Source organism: Adiantum capillus-veneris, chromosome 19 (assembly GCF_014529385.1).
Source record: "Adiantum capillus-veneris isolate H3 chromosome 19, ASM1452938v2, whole genome shotgun sequence".
In the NCBI taxonomy this organism is placed as follows: Eukaryota; Viridiplantae; Streptophyta; class Polypodiopsida; order Polypodiales; family Pteridaceae; genus Adiantum; species Adiantum capillus-veneris.
This window is the reverse complement of record NC_140949.1, coordinates 106,694,983-106,715,613: the sequence shown is the minus strand read 5'-3', so window position 1 is coordinate 106,715,613 and position 20,631 is coordinate 106,694,983. Positions and strand designations below refer to the sequence as shown.

Genomic DNA, 20,631 nt, shown 5'->3' with positions numbered 1-20,631 from the left:
TTCTTACATTTTATGACTTAATTCTAGTCAATATTCAGGAAAGTCTCTTTTACTGAGTTTCCTCCCCACAAAGAAGCAAACCGGAAATACTAGCATAAATTTAAAATTTGTAGGATTTTTGAACTATTTTCTCACTTCCCTTTACCATGGTTTGCAACCAGTTAGTCTCTATTTTCAACTGGATCAAGGTTAAGCTGAGGCAATTCTTTTTTGAACACTCATTCTACTTAAACTCAACCTAATGCTTTTATCACGTTCTAATTGTTTTAGAACACCACCGTGAATCTTTCACTTGTTATTTAGTAGGTTTAAGCCACTGGATAAATCGTGAATCTTTCACTTGTTATTTAGTTGGTTTAAGCCACCGGATAAATTTTTTGAACCAGAGTCGCAGATTGTGGCTGAGCTTGCGAGAGATGGCTGCATGGGGGCAGCCGAGTGTGTGGGGCTCGCAAATGTGCGTCAGGTGGCAGCAGAAGAAAGGCAAGGGCTTTCCGATTGAAGCGTCACGCAGCACTAGCATCATCACCTCCTCCTCCACCACCAGCGTGGCAAGCAGCACCATGTTGAGTAGCGGCGTTTCCAGTAAGGGTTTTCTTATGGGTCCTTTCCAAGAAGGGAAGCTGAGTCAACCCTCCTGGACTGGCGATGAGCCCCTCTCCCGCCTTGTCAGTGCCCTCATTTCCATCAAGCCTCTCTTCGCCCTTATGTCCTTAGGCGCTCGCCAAGTTTTAATTGGGTAAACCCCACCCCCCCCCCCCCCCCCCCCCCCCCCCCCCCCCCCCCCCCCCCCCCCCTCTCCCTCCCTGCGCGGGACGAGCACACAACATTTTCGTTTTTATACTGTTCTTGACAATGTGGATGGCGCATGAGGTGTATCAACTTTGTTGTGGAATTATCTTGTTAAGATTACTAGAGAAACTTCAGGCTGTTGATTATCAATTTGGTCGCCTCTCTCTCTCTCTCTCTTTGTCTAACACACATGTACACATGCTTGCGCGCGCGCACACACACACACACACACACACACACACACACACACCTATGGGTCCATTTGTCAATAGTCATACATACATACATACATACATACGTGTATATACACACACACACACACACATATATATATTACAACAGCAAGTATATTTATGTATACACACATATATAAATATACTTATATATGTGTATATTTATATATGTGTGTGTGTGTACATAAATATACTTGTTGTATAAATCGTTGGCCTCGTTAGGAGAGAGCCGATAACTCTATACAAACAACAAATGGTTCAACCATCAACAAATGTATACAATCAATGCATAAAACCGGTCAAGAATCAAAAACTAGAGTACAATATTTCAAGGCGATTGTAACCAATTTGATTACGTTTATGAAGAAGCAATTGATTCTATGACTACAACTTCAGGCCAAACCCCATCACGAACACCTGAAGGTGTAGTCATAGAATCAATTGACTATAGTTGCCCCATTCACAGCATGGAGTCAACTATCCAAAATCGTAAAGAGTTGATTCTATTTCAAGTGTTTGTGACTGGGTTTCACATGTGCCGTTGTCTATTAGTGATCATTGTAGCAACGGGCTATGTTGTATAAATCTTTCGTCTCTATAGGGTGAGCAAGTTGCTTCACAGCTATATATGTATATGTATATGTAGATAGATATTTATATGCAGATATATATGTGGTTATATATACATATATTATCACCAAGAGGTGTATAGATATTATTGCCACGAGGTGTATTTTTCCTTTTGCCTTCTTAAGTATATACATATGTATTACATGTTTTTATTTATTGTATTTTTGCTTGTTTTCCTTGAAACCCTTAAGAAGGTGCAAGTGGACTTTGCATGGCCTGTGTGAAACGGTTGCAGCCAAATGGGTTCTCACATCGAGAATCTAAGTCGGTTAGTCGGTGACTGATCGGGCGAGTTAGCACTGAATTTTGAAGCATGCGTGCACCTAAATGAAATTTAGCCTACGCGACAAGTCACTGACAACTTTATAAGTCGGGAAGGGTTGACAACTTATTAAGTTGGGAAGGATTAGAAAACTGAACCATAAGGGGCATGGCAGACATATGTATGAACATGCTATTCGTCAAACCCTTAGATTGCGTACTTCATATCCTGGTTATTTTGGAGATGGTTGAGTGTTTCGGGCTATGGTTGGACCTTCCACAGGTTTGCAAGGTTATCTGTGAGGGAATGTGTTTGGGACAATGGTTAACCCTATGTATGGAAACATAGGTGTCCACCCAGGTTTTCAGGGTGTCTATGGCCATGTTCGAATGCCAGGAAGACACTTTGGTGTGGTTGGTTTTCTATAGCCATATGCCCATAATGTAGATATGACAGGTAAAAGAGGTGATGCGAGTGCTAGAATGGTCAATTCTAGATCACCACTTTTAAGAGCACCTGTGTATGACCATTTGACTCCCTGGAGTCAACTTGAGGATTACAAGGAAGGCGGGCAAGCAATGAAGTTTGCAACTTTCAAGGGAACAGAGGATTGATTGAAGGCTTTGACCTTCATACAACATTTTGATGGAGCTTATGTAGGTGGAAACTTCACAGAATCTTCGAATATACGCAAGGCTACCACTTTTCTAAAAGGAAATGCGCTTCAATGGTGGATTGTATTGTTGAACCAGGGTCAAGCTCTTACAATATGGATCTAGTTCAAACACCTCTTCACACCTACGTGGCTTACAAACACTTTTCAAGTGGATGCAAGGAACGAGTTGAATGCGGCAAACTGTGTGAACTTTGAAGAGTACAATAAGCACTTTTGGGTTGCACTATTGCGAGTAAGCTTTCGTGTCACGGGGACAGGTACCACGTGCCAACAGAAAAGAACAGTCTGAACAACTTTAAGCACTTCAAATAACAACTGAAATGAAGGAGATAGAGAGTGCACGACACATGCGACGGGGAGTGGCGGAGTTCCACCCGAAGAGAGCACTAGCCCAAAACCTTGGCACCCCTTTCGGTATTTCTTTATATTGCTTCAAGTGAGTACCCATGTCTTTGCTCTGCATCCCCCGCGGGTAGACTGCCAGAGTGAGAGCCCATGGGTTATATTTAAAGGCCCTTGGCCTCTAAAAGCAGTTTACATGAAAAGCATTCAAACTCAAAAGCAACCGGTCAAAAAGCTACCAGTGCGATTTTAGGGAATCCGTACACCTACCATGTCATCAACGTAAAACGTGGAGATCCGTACAAGTGCCACGTCAACACAGCCATAGTAAAATGCGGGATTTCGTACAGCTCTTGCCACGTCATCAGTCTTTATGCCTGGCTTTTGTGTGGGTCTTGCTTTATTTAGGTCACTTGGGCCCATCGAAGGGGGTCCCATAAGTTGGTGGAAACTCTTCTTTAAAGATAGGCCACTCGGCAAGACTTTGCAAGTTGGTAAAACTTCTTCTGCTTTAGGTTCCTTGGCCGGGATCTGCATGTTGGCTTTGTTCTTTCGTGGCTTGACACGTCAATAGTTTGTGACAAGTGATCACACAAGGTGTCTCACAAACGAGACAAGTCCTATTTATAGGACTTCATAACCGAAGGGCTAGGTTCACACTAGCCGGACATACTGTAGGCGCCCATCTGGATGTCTGGGTACGTAACACTTCCCTCCTTATTTTTAATTGCTGTCCTCAACAATATCGACGATTATCAAACCGGGAAAACGATTTCTTAACGATTTAACTAACTCCCAAGTGGCTTGGGATTCAGGACGATGCTTCCACTTGATCAAAATTTAGTGGTACGAAGAATTGCGAGACTTGCGGCTCCTTTGATCGAGAACCGATTCGGGTTCAAGTGGACATAACGGGTGGTATCTTGCAAGTTTGGGACTTCCGCAGAAGGAATCTCTAAGGCATCGTGTCCCAACCGTTCTGTTAGACGGCTTACGGGGAACGTGGGATTAACAGCAATGCCTCGAGCCAAATCCAACTTGTAAGAAACTCTACTTATCTTCTTTGTGATCTGAAACGGACCACAATAGCGAGAAGATAATTTTGAGCATGGACTAGTTCGGATTGTTTCAGAGTCCTTTGGCACTCTAAGATACAGCCACATGTTGTCACAAGAGGGGCACCACGTGCCAATAGAAAAGAACAGATTGAACAAACATTTAGCACTTCAATAAGAACTGAACTGAAAGAGAGACGACACGCGACACGGAGTGGCGGAATTCCACCCCAGAGAGTATTGGCCCCAAACCTTGGCGCCCCTTTCGGTATTTCTTTATATTGCATCATCAAAGTACAAGCCAGTACTCCACGTTGTGCACCTTCTCTAGGAAGCATGCCAGAGAATGAGCCCATGGCCTCATATTTAAAGGCCCTAGGCCCAAAAGCCGTTTACATGAAAAGCCTTCAAACTCAAAAGCATCTAGTCCAAAAGCAATGCCCAAAAGCTGCCAGCGTGATTTACAAAAATCCATACAATTGCAGCGTCAGCAGCGCAAATCGCGGAAATCTGTACAGGCTGCTACGCCAGCATGTCAGCGCAATTCACGGAAATCTGTACAGTTTTGCCACGTCAGTAGCCAGCGAAAAATCCGGGTTGTCCATATAGATGTGCCACGTCATCAGCTGGCTGCATATCTTTTGTGTGTGTGTGTGATAGTCCTGCTTCATCTTCAGCTGCTTCTACCTCTTCACTTAGGGTTTAGGCCCCTCAGTCGGGATCTACACACTAGCTTTGCTCTTCAGTGACTTGACACATCAGCAGTTTGTGACACATGCCCTCCTTGAGTTCGCGGGGTTGTCGATGTTGATTAGCGTAAAAAGTGGCATGATCTTGTTGTCAAAGGTGGCAGCGAAAGATGCAATGAGGACAAGACGTGGCTCGTGATCCGGTGGGTACCTCGACTCCGACCTCGAACACCTGCAATGCCAAACACATGAACAAGGCACACCTGTGGAGAAGAGAGATCACATAGGTAGAATGAGACATGACATCTGAGAGAGAGAGAGAGAGAGAGAGAGAGAGAGAGAGAGATCTGGGAAAGGCTCTCCATGCTGATAACAATCTGCTCATACAAGTGACTAAGGGTGGTCTGGTATAGAATTGACATGCCAATGGATAGATCCGAGGACACACAACTGCGACTGCTACAGACACTGCCAACTGCTCCTGCACACGAGACCACTGTCACGGTCTCGTCATGGGCTGCCCTAGCCTCCTGTGCAACCGAGGCTCTGGCGGGATCTCCTCCTGGCAAGAAGGATGATCTGAAGGGAGAAGGAACCTGATCGGGGCTGCCCTATGGTGTGGCTGCCCCATGCCAAACATGGATCTGCTCCTCTCGTATGCCTGCACCATGGTGGAGGTGCTCTGCATCTGCCAGATCATAGCGCCTCATGCATCTGCCTCGGGAAGGAGAAACGGAAGGCAAGGACCTGCTGCCCACGAGCGCAGGTTGCCCGTGCCTCATGCCAAAAACGTTGGACTGCTGCCTAACAAAAACGCTAGGGATGCTGTCGTGCTGCATGCAACACACGAGGGAAAGAGGGATCAAAAAACGCTGCCCTCCCCTGAAACCGGCCTGTTCAATCCGAAAAGGGCGGTAGACTTTACTTTAAACCTTGATTTAGCTTTCACCCATTATTAGTCGTCTATTTTACCCGTACTTTCAAGACACAACAAAGGGGAGAGGGATACAGGTTGCTAGATTGCACCTGTATGAGTAGACGGACACCAGATTGGCCCCTAACTTAGGCGCCCCTTTCGGTATTTCTTTATTGTTCAAAAGAGGGAATAAACGCTGTGGTTCCTACAAGCTGCCCCGCACAAACTCGGCTGAATTTCCACTGTTCCAGCCCGATTTCGGCAGCATAACTGTACTAGAACCCTTCACAGTCAGTATTCCCACGCATTGACTGACTTTCCCGACGCATACGGGCACTTTGCAAAACCTGTTGAGAATCTGCAGCATGCTGAATTCTCTGTTTTCAGCCCTGAAAATGCGCCAGATCACCTATTCAGTGGTCCCCTTGCGTCCCCGAACCTCCTGGGGGTATTAGGGTCCGTTTAGGGCCAAAACCCTAAACCTGCAAAAATACACAGCAGGCTGTAATTTACTGTTTCGGGCTCCGTTTCGCGTGCCGGTCGCATCCTTAGCAAGTCCTCGAGCTCCCGCACCTGTAGGGCTACTTGCCCTTTGAATCGGACAAGATTTCTGGCGTGAAACCTCTCCGAATTCACCTGTACCTGTGGGGGGATTAGCCGCTAGCTAATCCAGTACCTGTGCAAGAGGCTCTTGCCTCGGCAATCGCGCATGAACCCACACAACTGTACATTGGTCAAATGAAGAGCCCACTAGAGGGGCATAACATACTGCCAAAGGGGAGAGAGAGGACAGTGCGTAGCGTGCAGGGCATCACTCCTGGCACCGCACTGTGCATAAGAGGGAAAGCAAGCACTCCATAGCTCTTAACCTGTGACAGAGACTTGCAAAATGAGCCTCCCAGCTATAAATCACGTTTTTGCCTTCTCTATAAGTAGTAAACTGGCCTCAGAGTGCCAAGTGTCACTCATTTGTGCATTTTCCAACTTTAGACCCTCGGGTCTAAAAATATCTCACCTGCAGCCTCTGTTGACTTGGCCACAGAGTAACAAAATGATCCCCATGTCAAACTGCACGTAATGACGCGAAGACATTTTCAGGTCCCAAAATAGCAGTTCCCTAAATTTTAGGAGATGCTGCCATTGTATCTTTCTAGGTCATCCGACCCTCTTTGTACACTGCGGCCACATCCAGAACTGAAATGTAGCCTCTGTAGCAAAGGATTCCACTTTGGCTAGTCAATGACCCCACTTGGCTAACCATAGTCCTTGTCCAACCTTAGTGCTCGCTTGCCCTCAGGCCTGGACTCCCTCTGGACAGTTCCACACTAGCTATGCAATGCAGGGCAGTTAGATTTCCCGAGGGGTGTTTCCAAAAAGTGAAAGTAAATAGATAATAAGAAAGAAATCAACAAAAAGGATAGATAGTAGTCACACGCTGGTGACATACCCCCCTCTTGAAATCTCAAACGTCCTCGTTTGCATCTATGTCGTAAATGCTTACTGTCAACACTGATGTATTCAACACCTGTCGACACATATACGACACATACATGCTCATTGTCAACCCTAGTGTATTCAACACCTCGTCGACTCATGTATTGCCTGCGTGTGAACCCTGTCCCAATGACATAGTGGTAGCTTCGCACTCTGCCATTGCTTTGAGTCACTAACTTTCCAATGACAAAATGGTAGCTGCACATTTTGCCACTGTCTTATAGTACACGTTGGATCCCGTAACACTTTCGAGCATACCCAAACCGACAGTTTAAGAATGCAGTTACACATGTACTCTTCAATAGAAGCAATCATTGTATCCTTGACAAACTGACAAGAAATACTCACTTCTATAGCACTAACCAAACTTTTGGACATTCCATAAGAGCAATTGCCAAACTGACAATCTGTACAGCTCTAACATTCATGTAACAGGTATTTGATTTGAGCTCACTTTAAATACCATGTACATCATTTGTTTCAGAAGCCATTGTCACATTGACAATCCATGTAGCTTTGAAACTCAAGGGGTCAAGGTAGGTTGCAAATCGAAGGCTTCAAGGTAAAGTGATAACACAGTTGGTGACTCTGCAAGTTCACCTTCTTCCATCCACTTCGCATCCATTGGTGGATAGTTTCTGAACTTTACCAAGTAACGCCTAGCAACCTTGCCTTTCACTTTCCTTTCTTTGTGTGCCAAAATCTGTTCAGGGACCAAGATCTCGTCAAGTTCCTCGACTTCCGGCTGATCTTCAACTGGCATATCTTCTGGCACATCACCCACATAGGGTCTGAGAAGACTCACATGAAACGCATTGTGAATCTTCCAACTGTCAGGCAATTTCAGCCTATATGCAACATCACTGATTATGCCGCATACTTGAAAAGGCTCATAGTAACGCATGCTGAGCTTTGGAAACAGTCTTTCCTTGCCCTTCATCTTCTTTAACCTTGCCTTTTCAAAGCGTAAAAGCACCCAATCACCAAGTGAATATACCACTTCACGACGGTGACGATCAGCTGCTTTCTTTTGCTTTGCCTGAGTCCTTTCTAAGGCCACTTTGACCTTCTTGTACATTTCATCCATGTCCTGAACATACTTATCTGCTTCAAATATCTTGTCCTTTGTATGCAGTATGGGAGGAACTTTCTTGCCACCTTCAACTATCTCAAAGGGTGCCTTGCTAGTTGATGAATGCACTGTATTATTGTATGCGTACTCCACCAATGGCAAATACTGCTCCCACTTTCCTTTATGCTCTGACACATAGCACTTCAGCAGATCTAGGACAGTAGAATTTGCCTCTTCTGACTGCCCATCTGTTTGAGGATGAAATGACGAAGAGAATTTGAGCGTTGTGCCCATATTCTCCAGAACAAACTTGTCATGCGTGGATCACGGTCGCTAACAATCGACTGTGGCATGCCATGATGCTTGAAAATATTGCTCATAAACAAGCGTGCCATCTGATCTGGCTTTATCTTCTTCCTGACAGGAATAAAATGAGCCTGTTTGCTGAATCTGCAAATAATGGTCCAAATACCATCGTTTCTTGTCTGCGTTCTCAGAAGATCAAAGATAAAATCCATAGCAATGCTTTCCCATGGTTTATCTGGAATAGGTAGTGGTTGCAATAACCCTGGTGCCTTTTGCCTGTCAAACTTGACCTTTTGGCATATTAGGCATTCTCGCACAAAGGCATCCACATCTCTTCTCAATGTAGGCCAATAGAAGAATGTCTCAACCGCTTTAAATGTAGCATCGATACCACGATGCCCTGCATACGGTGGGACATGACTCTCTTCCATAACTTTGCGTCGCAATGGCTTTGTGACACACAATCTGCCATGCATCATCATGAACCCATCTTTGAGAAGATAGTGTTCATGACGTTGTCCATCCATTAGTTGCTCGAAGACCCTTGCAAAATCTTCATCATTTGCATACTGTTCTCTCATATCATCAAGTTCATGATGATAAGGAATCGACACAGCTGAAATTTGTGGCTTCCTTGACAAGGCATCAACCACAACGTTCTTCTTGCCTTCCACATACACAATCTGAAAATGGAACATGGACAAGATATTTGCCCATCGCATATGCTTCTCAGATAACTTTGTCTGTGTCAAGAAGTATCGCAAGGTCTGATGATCCGTTTGGACAACGAAATCTGCACCTAGCAGGTAGTGTTTCCAACTTAAGAGCGCATGAATCACAGCCAGTAACTCTTTCTCATAGACCTGCATGGTCATCTCTGGCCCTTGCAAAATTCTGCTCTCATAGGCTACTACCTTGCCATCTTGCATTAGCACTGCACCAATGCTACTACCCTGCCATCTTGCATTAGCACTGCACCAATGCTACTACCGCAGGCATCACACTGGACCACAAATGACTTCCTAAGATCTGGCAACACAATGACTGGATCCGAAGTCATCTTTTCCTTTAAGAGATTAAAAGCTGAAATCTCTTTCTGTGTCCATCTAAAGGTGACTGCTTTCTTTTGAAGAGCATGTAAAGGTAAAGCAATCTCAGCAAAATTTCGGATAAACCTTCTGTAATAGGAGCATAGTCCGAAGAAACTTCGGACATCGTGCACCGTCTTCAAATTTGGCCATGACTTGATCGCTTCAACTTTTGCAGGATCCTTTCCGACACCATCCTTTGAGACAATGTGTCCCAGAAAGTGAATCTCTTCCAGAAAAAACTCACTTTTCTTTGCATTGATGAGCAACCTATGACTGCGTAGCTCTTTGAACACAATGGCCAAGTGATGCCTATGCTCCTCTTCATTCTTTGAGTAGACTATCATGTCATCAAAGAATGTACCAACAAACTGCTGGTGTGGACGGAAAATTCTGTCCATCATCCTATTGAACGTAGCAGGAGCATTTGTGAGACCAAAGGGCATCACTAAAAATTCGTAAAGGCCAAACGTCGTTCTAAAAGCAGTCTTGTGCACATCCTCTGATCTAATGCGGATCTGATGGTACCCACTCTTTAGATCTATCCTGCTAAACATAGCTGCTCCTTCTAATTTGTCCATAATATCATCAATTCTAAGTATAGGGAACCTATTCTTGATGGTATTCTTGTTCAGTGCACGGTAGTCGATGCACATACGCCATGAGCCATCCTTTTTTTGCACCAACAACACTGGAGAACAGAATGGAGATGAACTGGGCTGAATCAGCCCCTTTTCTAACAGCTCCTGTACTTGGCCCATTATCTCTTTCTGCTGAGCCGCACTAACCCTGTACGGAGGCTTATTTGGTGGGCTACTGCCTGGCACCAAATCTATCGCATGGTCCTCGGGTCTCTCTGGCGGTAATTGAGATGGTAATGAATCGGAGAAACAGTCACTATACTGTTGTAAAAACATTGACCTTTCTTTATCTAGCACAGATAAATTTGATTCATCACAATCTGACACTTCACGTGCAAAAACCAAGTACGCAGAAAGATGCTTTTTCATTACAGAAGTAATAGCAGAAGTTGATACAGTAGGAATAGACTCCCCTTTAAGCTTTACATCCAGAATATGAGTCTTTCCCTGCTCTATACAGTGATCTTTTTGTTGGAGACATCCATGATTCCCTGTACACGAAACAACCAAGGAATACCTAACAACACATCACATCCGTCCAGTGGCATGATGTAAAATTCTTCAGCATCTACATAGGACTGGATATGTAGACGCAACTTTCCAATGATGGGCGTCACAGCCTCTGTATGGCCAGGACATGCCAAACCTGCCTCTGCTGTATACCCCATCTCTTCAGGTCTGATTCCCAACTTTGAAGCCAATTCTGGGGAAATAAAGTTGGCTTTGGCACCTGGATCAAAGAAGATAAGCACTGTTTGATCTCTGACCTTTCCCCATGCTCTGCAAAGCTCACTTGCATCTGAATTTGGCTTATCGCCCACCATATCTGGCACTAGACCAGCCATGGGCTTCTTTCCTTTCTTGTCTTCCTTGTCATCAGAATCAGCTGGCCTTTTCTTTGTAGGACAATTGTAAGCAATGTGGCCAGGTTGCTCACATATAAAGCATTTGTTCTTTGTCCTCAGGACCTTCTTTTGCTCTTCTGATTTGCGAGGAAAACGTCTTTTCCATTTCTTCGCTGGTCCTTTTTCTGATTTAGCCGTAGCTTTATCTTTCCCTGCGTTGGCTGACTCCTGAGTCCCTTTAGGAGCCTCATTGGGAACGTGCTTCTTGGCTGAATTTTTCTTGCCTGATCCTGCCTTGACGCCAGTGTTAAATTCACAATCTTCTCCCTTGAGCAAGCCATTGCCAGTGTTTGCTACCTCGATGAGCTGCGTCAAAGTAGTGACTTTTGTCTTCGTGCAGTATTTTCTCAATCCTTTGGGTAGGCCACAACAGTATTTTTCAATCTGTTCTGTCAATGGCACAAACCTATAGGAAGTTACTGGAAGTAGAGCTTTCCAAAACTTCCGATTGTAATCATCCAGATTTCTGCAAGTGGCAGCATTTAGCTGGTGCCATTCTGTCATGACATCTGCTTCAAAGTCATCAAATAACCATGCTGCTGCAAAAATCTGCTTGAAGTAAATCCATGTGGACGGAGCTTGCCCTTGAAGCAATAAAGTTGTCCACCATTGTCCCGCATTCCCTATCAAGAAAGTGGCTGCCTTGCGGACCTTTGAAGCCTCTGTAAAGTTTCCCCCTGCATAGGCCTTGTCAAACTGCTGGAGGAATGAGAGAGCCTTCTTCCTGTCATCAAACCCTGTAAAGGTCGTGAATGTCACACCTTTGCCACCTTCTTTGTACGGAGTTGGCCTCTCCAGCGGCGTTAAATTGTCATATGGAAGTGACTGAAACATGGGAGCACTATTAGGGTTCATCTGTGTTCCTTGGCCGCTATTAACTTGACCTGGAAATGCCATATTTGGCTGCTGATTTGTAATTCCAGCCATACCAAAATTTGCTTGTGGCATCCCAAATTGGCCCTGAGTGCTTTGAAAACCTGGTAGCATGCCCGTGACACCATACATGGGGTTAGGCATCATCGTTTGAGCACCCCCAAACACTGTTCCTGGCGTGTAAAACTGATTTCCAGGTGCATGACCAGCCATGCTTTGGAATACCGATCCACCTCCAAAATAGCCAGGGTGTACTGAAGGTGGTGGGAAGACCTGTTGCATAGCCTGTAGGTTGCTTCCCTGCCCATTAGAACCAGCTATAGGCTGTTGAAAGGTGGCGGGCTGAACTGGTACAGCTTGAAAGACTGGCATCTCAGCCACCTGTTCTTGCACCTTAGGCATAGGTTATGGAGACTGCATGTTCTCCGTCAAGTGTACAGGTGTTTCCATTGACTGTGCGGTATGAATCACCTGTGCTCGAGCCTTAACAGGCTTTTGAATATGATCCAGTGACCCAACTTGCTGAGACGGAACAGGAGGTTGCAGAAAGGCTAAAAACCTCGGGTTCTGCATTACTTGTGTGAACGTAGCCACAGCAGTAGCCAACTGGGTCCTGAATATATCGTCATCAGTCTGTGGTGGTCTTGAGGACTCACCCACTTCATGTGTCTGTTGACCCTGTGAAGAGGAAACCTCTTCAGTCACATCATCTGGTCTATCAGCCATAATTGCAATTCCCTGTGTCTGGTCTATGATCCCCTGTGTCTTCAAGCCCAAAACTGACCAAGGCTCACTTCTATGGGAAAAAGTGATTTAGTCCCGTCGATGGAACCATGAAACCGGCCTCTTCAATCCGAAAAGGGCGGTAGACTTTACTTTAAACCTTGATTTAGCTTTCACCCATTATTAGTCGTCTATTTTACCTGTACTTTCAAGACACAACAAAGGGGAGAGGGATACAGGCTGCTAGATTGCACCTGTATGAGTAGACGGACACCAGATTGGCCCCTAACTTAGGCGCCCCTTTCGGTATTTCTTTATTGTTCAAAAGAGGGAATAAACGCCGTGGTTCCTACAAGCTGCCCCGCACAAACTCGGCTGAATTTCCACTGTTCCAGCCCGATTTCGGCAGCATAACTGTACTAGAACCCTTCACAGTCAGTATTCCCACGCATTGATTGACTTTCCCGACGCATATGGGCACTTTGCAAAACCTGTTGAGAATCTGCAGCACGCTGAATTCTCTGTTTTCAGCCCTGAAAATGCGCCAGATCACCTGTTCAGTGGTCCCCTTGCGTCCCCGAACCTCCTGGGGGTATTAGGGTCCGTTTAGGGCCAAAACCCTAAACCTGCAAAAATACACAGCAGGCTGTAATTTACTGTTTCGGGCTCCGTTTCGCGTGCCGGTCGCATCCTTAGCAAGTCCTCGAGCTCCTGCACCTGTAGGGCTACTTGCCCTTTGAATCGGACAAGATTTCTGGCGTGAAACCTCTCCGAATTCACCTGTACCTGCGGGGGGATTAGCCGCTAGCTAATCCAGTACCTGTGCAAGAGGCTCTTGCCTCGGCAATCGCGCATGAACCCACACAACTGTACATTGGTCAAATGAAGAGCCCACTAGAGGGGCACAACATACTGCCAAAGGGGAGAGAGAGGACAGTGCGTAGCGTGCAGGGCATCACTCCTGGCACCGCACTGTGCATAAGAGGGAAAGCAAGCACTCCATAGCTCTTAACCTGTGACAGAGACTTGCAAAATGAGCCTCCCAGCTATAAATCACGTTTTTGCCTTCTCTATAAGTAGTAAACTGGCCTCAGAGTGCCAAGTGTCACTCATTTGTGCATTTTCCAACTTTAGACCCTCGGGTCTAAAAATATCTCACCTGCAGCCTCTGTTGACTTGGCCACAGAGTAACAAAATGATCCCCATGTCAAACTGCATGTAATGACGCGAAGACATTTTCAGGTCCCAAAATAGCAGTTCCCTAAATTTTAGGAGATGCTGCCATTGTATCTTTCTAGGTCATCCGACCCTCTTTGTACACTGCGGCCACATCCAGAACTGAAATGTAGCCTCTGTAGCAAAGGATTCCACTTTGGCTAGTCAATGACCCCACTTGGCTAACCATAGTCCTTGTCCAACCTTAGTGCTCTCTTGCCCTCAGGCGTGGAATCCCTCTGGACAGTTCCACACTAGCTATGCAATGCAGGGCAGTTAGATTTCCCGAGGGGTGTTTCCAAAAAGTGAAAGTAAATAGATAATAAGAAAGAAATCAACAAAAAGGATAGATAGTAGTCACACGCTGGCGACATCCCCTCTCCTGTAGCTGCCAATGGGGGCGCCCTGCCTTGGGCTGAACTGCTCGCACCACAACTCACTGAAAGTGGCCTCCCACCTGCTCCCTATATAGGGCCATCCGTAAATTGCCCGACCTAGCCCTCCAGCCCCACGACTTGGTAAAATGGGGGGAAAATAGGGGATAGGGCATGAGATAGGAAGGGAAAAATAGGGTGAGAGGCCTCCAGGAGCCAATGTGACCATGGAACAGAGCCAAAACCCGAGCTAAACGTGGCTAGACATGACCTGACATGAGTGAACAACCTCACACTGGCCGGGCACAGCCACAAAACAACCCTCACTCCCTAATCTGCTCTTGGGAGATATCGGAGCTACCACCGGATAGGAATATGAACTCTAACAGCCCCTCTCAGATCCTGGACAAGAAACGGATCCAAGGAGCTGGAGTGAGCAATCTGCAACTGTAAAGAGAAGGTTTCGTGGACGAGGATATCTGCTATAGAACTCCGAGGTTGAATAGGACCTGGCCAGTATACCATCCAACCGCTACTCTCAAAAGACGTCCGGGAAGTAAAATGTTGTCTGTTGAAAGTAAATCCAGCTCTATGAAGAATCTCCTCAAGCCAAACTACTCACAAGTCGCACAACCAGCATCTGCAGAAGGTACTGCTGTTGACCGCTCCAAGAGTATGTATATGAACTGAGGGTAAAAAGCATAAAAGATTGGTATCTTGATCATTTCCCAACTCTACAGTACACCACCCTCCAGAAAAGAGTCGGAAATCAGCACCTCCGGTCATATACCACATGCCAAAAAAAACTCCAAGCTGCAACGGAAGTCGAAGGGAAGGGAACAATCCGAGGCTATTTTGGAACTATATGTCTGATGATGAGGAACCAAAGAATTGCACCAACCACCATATATAGAATGATGATTTGCAAACTGTATTTGAAGGAACTTCATCCGAAGTGAGAGCGAAACTGTTACTGATTTGTATGGAACACCACCCGAGAGAATATCATCCCACTCTCAGAGCGCATCGGGAACAAACATCCAGCAGAATGGAAATACAGATCAATACTGAGACTGCAGCTAACACAGCAAGATCAAAGGAAGATCTTGCTCCCAAGCTCTGCAAGAGAAGAACAGGGCGTTGTAGAAAGCAACCAAAGAGTGTCAATCTTGTCTGTTGCACATGGAACCACAAGAACGAGTAGTCTGCGTGAACTAACTCCCAAGTTGGCTCCACATCCCCCTCTGAAGGGAGAACACCCGGACCATGGATAACTGTCATAACTCTCCAACAGTCTCTGGGTGTGTAATTGTATTACCAAGAATAGGTTAATCTGAATGGAAAATAATAATGATATACATGCGGAACCAAATATGGGAGAACCAACAAAATTGTCTCCCTTCTTTGAAGAATGCCATGGCTAATTGTAACTGGGTCCTAGTCCTAGAAGGACCACTATCCACCTGTACATTAGAGAACATGCCGGTCTAAGGATAAGGCAAGTAGGTGTGTCTTGTATGGTACAGTCTTCAGGGATCAATATGGAAGACGAGGCATAGAAACTACTCCTCGGGTGCACTGTGAAGAGCGACTGTCACACCACAAATCCGAAAGACGGGTCAACCACGGAAAGTGCTTAGAGAAAACATCCGCCAAGATAATAACTGCACTGTGGGCTCAAGCACACCATCCAAACTTGCAAGAAATGGGCAAGGGAAACCTAGGACTGAAAGACACCATGCGTGGTACTCTGCTGAATGGAGCACCGGTAGTCGACTGAAGATAATAACTTGGAAGTCCCCTCTGAAAGAGAAGTATCCTCAAAAGTACGCTATGAGGTAGCCAGTGACTCAACCCATGTCAGAAGAGAGCAAACACTGACACTGAAAGCTCAAGAGCTGAAGTTGAGAACTCTCCCAAAGATAGGAAGTCCCCCTCCCGCTCAATCCTAGGAAAAGAGAATGAATACCACCAGAAAGAAATATGAGACAACCTGGAGTAAAATTTGCTTCTTTTGTAACTGCATAGCAAGACCTGAATCTCATGAAACTCGAGACTCAAAGAGAATCACACCACTGGTAAACTCGGATTGCGAAGAATAGGAAGACCTGAAAGGTCGTCACCTGAGGAGCATGTTTATGTGAAAGTGCGCGCGTTTGGAGAGAGAGAGAGAGAGAGAGAGAGAGAGAGAGAGAGAGAGAGAGAGAGAGAGAGAGAGAGAGTAGACACAAACGCAAGATATGGTGAAGAGCGGGCGATCAGCCCCTCATGACTACCATGAGCAGAAGACCCTCAATACAATCACTATGATGGAAGTGGATACCCCCCTGGCCCTATAAATAGTTGCCCAAGGGGAGGTAGGGCAAGGCCTGATGAAAATCCCCACGACCCAACAGAAAAATGATATGGAAATATATGTGGGCGCCCGGACAAAAGTGGGCGGCCGGTCCCAAACTCGGGCGGCCGGACCAGGTACAACCTAGACTATGGGTGGCCAACCCGGAGACATACTAGCCGTACAAGTATGCCCTAGACCTGTGAAGCAGCAGAGTGGTGTAAGTCTAACACCCCCTCTCAGCACGTGATGCTAAACAAACCGCGTGAAGCCAAAGATGTGAGGCAAATGATGAAGATGTCTGCTGCAATGTCCACTGAAGGAGAATACTCCGGCGAACTCCACGAGTGTAGCAGCAGTCGGGGGTGTCACAACCTCCGAGAGATCTCCATGGTAAAGTGCAGTCACGAGGAGTGTAGCAAACTGCTGTTCTCCGCCGATACAGTGTGAAGGTACTGTGTGAAGTTGCGAACTGAGTGTGAAAACAACTCCTTGTTGTGAAAGAAGTGCCAATAGACCTACAAGTGTCCTGCCCAATAGGATCTGTAACAGACTTGGACACTCCAAGTCAAGAATCAACCGCGACAGCACCAAATAACCACTTCAAAACAGTTCATAGTTCACAATAGATTTGCACTGGCCCGACGGAGTTCCGTGCCTAGAGATATTGGCCCCAAAGACTGACGCCCCTTTCGGTATTTCTTTTTGTATTAATCTGAGTTCAAAGTACAAGAGTGGTTGGGTCTCACTCTCAAACTCTGCGTTCAGATGCTCTGCAGAGTGGGAGCCCAAACCACGTATTTATTTACAAGGGATGCCAAAAGGAGAGCCCCAAGAGCTTAAAATCAAAAGCCTAAAAATAAAGCAAAGGCTCTTTCTCTCACTAGCTGAAATTGTGTAGCAAAATAAAATCAATGTTCAAAAACTGCCGTAAAAAGCAACCTCCGTAAATTTCGCTGCGTTTTGCGGGCTGCCACGTCAGCATGCGTACGGAAATTTGCCTCGTCATCAAGTTTGCGCATTTTCCGTGATCTTTCCCTGTTGCCTTTAGGGTTAGGGTTAGGGCTTCTGGTAGAAATCAGGGTTTGGCAGAAATTAGGGTTTCTGCAGTCGGGCAACCACGTCACACTTTGTGACATACCCCCCTCTTGAAAGCATTGTAATCGCCCTCAATTACGCCTGCAAAACAGACAGGCTATAAACCGTCTTAGCAGACACTGACTGTTAGTACCTAGGCACTAGGAACACACATCTAGCACATGTACCAATCGACAGTCACATCACATGACATCACACGACATCACTTGACATCACATGACATTCAACATTCATTCGGATCTTAGACCATGATTTATCGGCAATGTAGCTAGCAATCGCATCTAGATCCAGTTGGGACCTCATCGATGTCACGTGACACATCCAACCCTATGTGTCTGTGGACAAGCTATAGCATGACCAAGGTTCAGTTCAGTCAAGTCAGTCTAGAATAGGAAGTGATATGGCACTTTTGTGAGTTTGTTCGCAGACCGTGCATGTCCAGACACTTAGTGTAGATGCATATCCTCTGGTTGCACACAGCATGATCATAAGCATTCCCATGAGAATCCATCAGAATCCTTCAAGGGAATTTTCCAGTGCATTAAACCTATTTTCCCTATTTTTGACATTTTTCACTTAGTTATTAAGTGACTTTTGTTGGAAACTAGGTAGAGCAAATTGAGTAAATTTGTATATAAGCAAACCTAGACTAGCACTAATTGGTAGAAGAGGCAGTAGGAGCACTCGCTCAACAGGCAACTTCTCAGCAGAATCCCAAGCCCTAGCGTTTTTACTCCACAGCAACCACCTAGCGTTTTTGGACCAGATCAGCCAGCGTTTTTGCTCTTGCAGATCCCTGGCGACAGTAGACTCAACAAGAAGCCTAGCGTTTTGCATTTGCAGAACAACCGGCGACAGATTGCAGATTTTCAGCCCTAACGTTTTTGATTTGCAGATCAGCCCCAGCGTTTTGCAGATTTACCGCGACGGAACATCAGTGTTTTCAGTTTTCAGCGCGTCGTCGTCGCATCATCGTCATCGACATAGAGTCAGAATTCAGCAGATACAAGATTTGCAAATTTCAGCCCTTAGAGTTCTCAGATTTCAGCCCATGTCATCGTCGTCTTCATCGTCGTCGACATCGTCGGCAAGTCCAAAGCATTGCAGAGATTTTTGCAATCATAAGTAGACCGCTCTCGCCATCGAGAGTGGGGCCCTTGGAGGAGGGTTTGACAACTTTTCTGGTGTCGTATTCTTCTCTCTCTATCTCTCAGTCTCAGCACCTTCATTCACAGTGTTCATCCACTTTGTTTGTGTCCATTGCACTCTCTCACTAAGGGAATGGAAGGCTTTCCCTTCCGTAAGTAAAAGGAATCCTTGAGCACAGTTCGGAGCACTCATCTTGAGCAAAGTTCAAACATTCATTCCGCTGCACCTTACAATCGATGCCCGATTGACTAACCCCTATTGCAACCATGTCTATTCGAGATCAATTAGATCAAAATGCTGTAGTCATTTCGTCTATCAGTTCCTGCACTTAAAAAGAAGTCAAGAACAAATCAGTATCAATTCAGGAATTCCATTTCATAAAGTTGTACAACAGAATACTGTCAGCTCTTTGTATCCTTGAAGCTCAAAGAGACATCAGTGACTCTAGTATCAAAATCGAGGCATCTGTTGACTAAGGAGCGGAGTAACTCCCGTCTTGTGCATCCCACTGCACCATATCTCCGGCCAAGCTGAATTCTGGATTCCATTTGGAGTAGACTATGCTAAACCAAAAGCCTCGAGGTATAGTTTTACTATCTGAGGAGTATCTGCTAGGTCCTCCTCCTCCATCCACTTCGCATCTAATGCAGGATAGTTCTTGAACTTAACCAAGAACCGCCTTCGGACTTTACCTTTATTCTTCGTATCCTTATGTGCCAAAATCTGTTTAGGAACAAGGATCTCCTCGTTTTCTTCCACTTCGGGTTGCTCATCAGGCTCCTCGTCATCAGGCACATCACCTTTAAAAGGTTTCAAGAGACTCACATGAAATGCATTGTGAATCCTCGAAGTGTCGGGCAGTTTCAGTCGGAAGGAGACATCATTTATCTTTTCAGAGATCTGGAAAGGTCCGTAGTATCGCATACTAAGCTTTGGAAAAAGCCTCTCCTTTCCCTTTTTCTTTCTCAGGCGTGCCTTCTCAAAACGTAAGAGCACCCAATCATCCTTCTTCAATATCAAATCGTGACGATGGCGATCCACTGCCTTTTTCTGTCGTTCTTGAGATTTTTGCAAAGCCTTGCGAACCTTGGCAAAAGCCGTGTCTAAGTCTCGCGTATACTCATCCGCTTCAAAAATCCTATCTTTTGTGCTTAGGAAGGGTGGAACCTTCGCAGCACCTTTAACAATCTCAAATGGCGCCTTCCCCGTCGAAGAGTGTATCGTGTTATTGTAGGCAAATTCCACCAAAGGTAAGTACTTTTCCCATTGAGTCTTTTGATCCGAGATATAAGACTTCAATAAATCTAAAACCACTGAATTGGCAATCTCAGATTGCCTGTCAGTCTGCGGGTGGAACGATGACGAGAACTGCAACCGCGTGCCAATGTTCTCCCAAACTGTCCTCCAAAACAAACTCGTGAATCTAGGGTCCCTGTCGGAGACAATCGTCTCAGGCATGCCATGTAATCTGAAGATCTGTGTTAGGTGCAGCGGAACGAATGTTTGAACTTTGCTCAAGATGAGTGCTCCGAACTGTGCTCAAGGTTCCTTTCGTTCTTATGGAAGGGAGAGCCTTCCGTTCTTAATGAGAGAGTGCAATGATCACAAACAAAGTGAATGGACACTGTGCGTGCAAGTGTATGAGACTGAGAGATAGAGAGAGAAGAGAATACGACACTAGAGACGACGTAAAACCCTCCTCCGAAGGCCCCACTCTCTATGGCGAGAGCGGTCTACTTATGATTGCACAAATCTCTACAATG

The 20,631-nt window shown here is 45.7% G+C and overlaps 1 protein-coding gene across 2 annotated transcripts in view; it reads left to right on the top strand.

Moving 5' to 3' along the window:
• Positions 1–363: 363 nt before the first annotated feature.
• LOC147434611 (uncharacterized) overlaps positions 364–20,631 on the top strand; it is a 103,564-nt gene continuing 83,296 nt past the window's right edge. The window contains exon 1 of one of the 2 annotated variants that reach the window (XM_086491063.1): positions 364–739. In XM_086491063.1, the coding sequence (XP_086347189.1) occupies positions 417–739 (323 nt within the window). In that variant the 5' untranslated portion in view covers positions 364–416. The remainder of the gene's footprint in view (positions 740–20,631) is intronic. The other variant, XM_086491062.1, reaches the window with a different exon arrangement.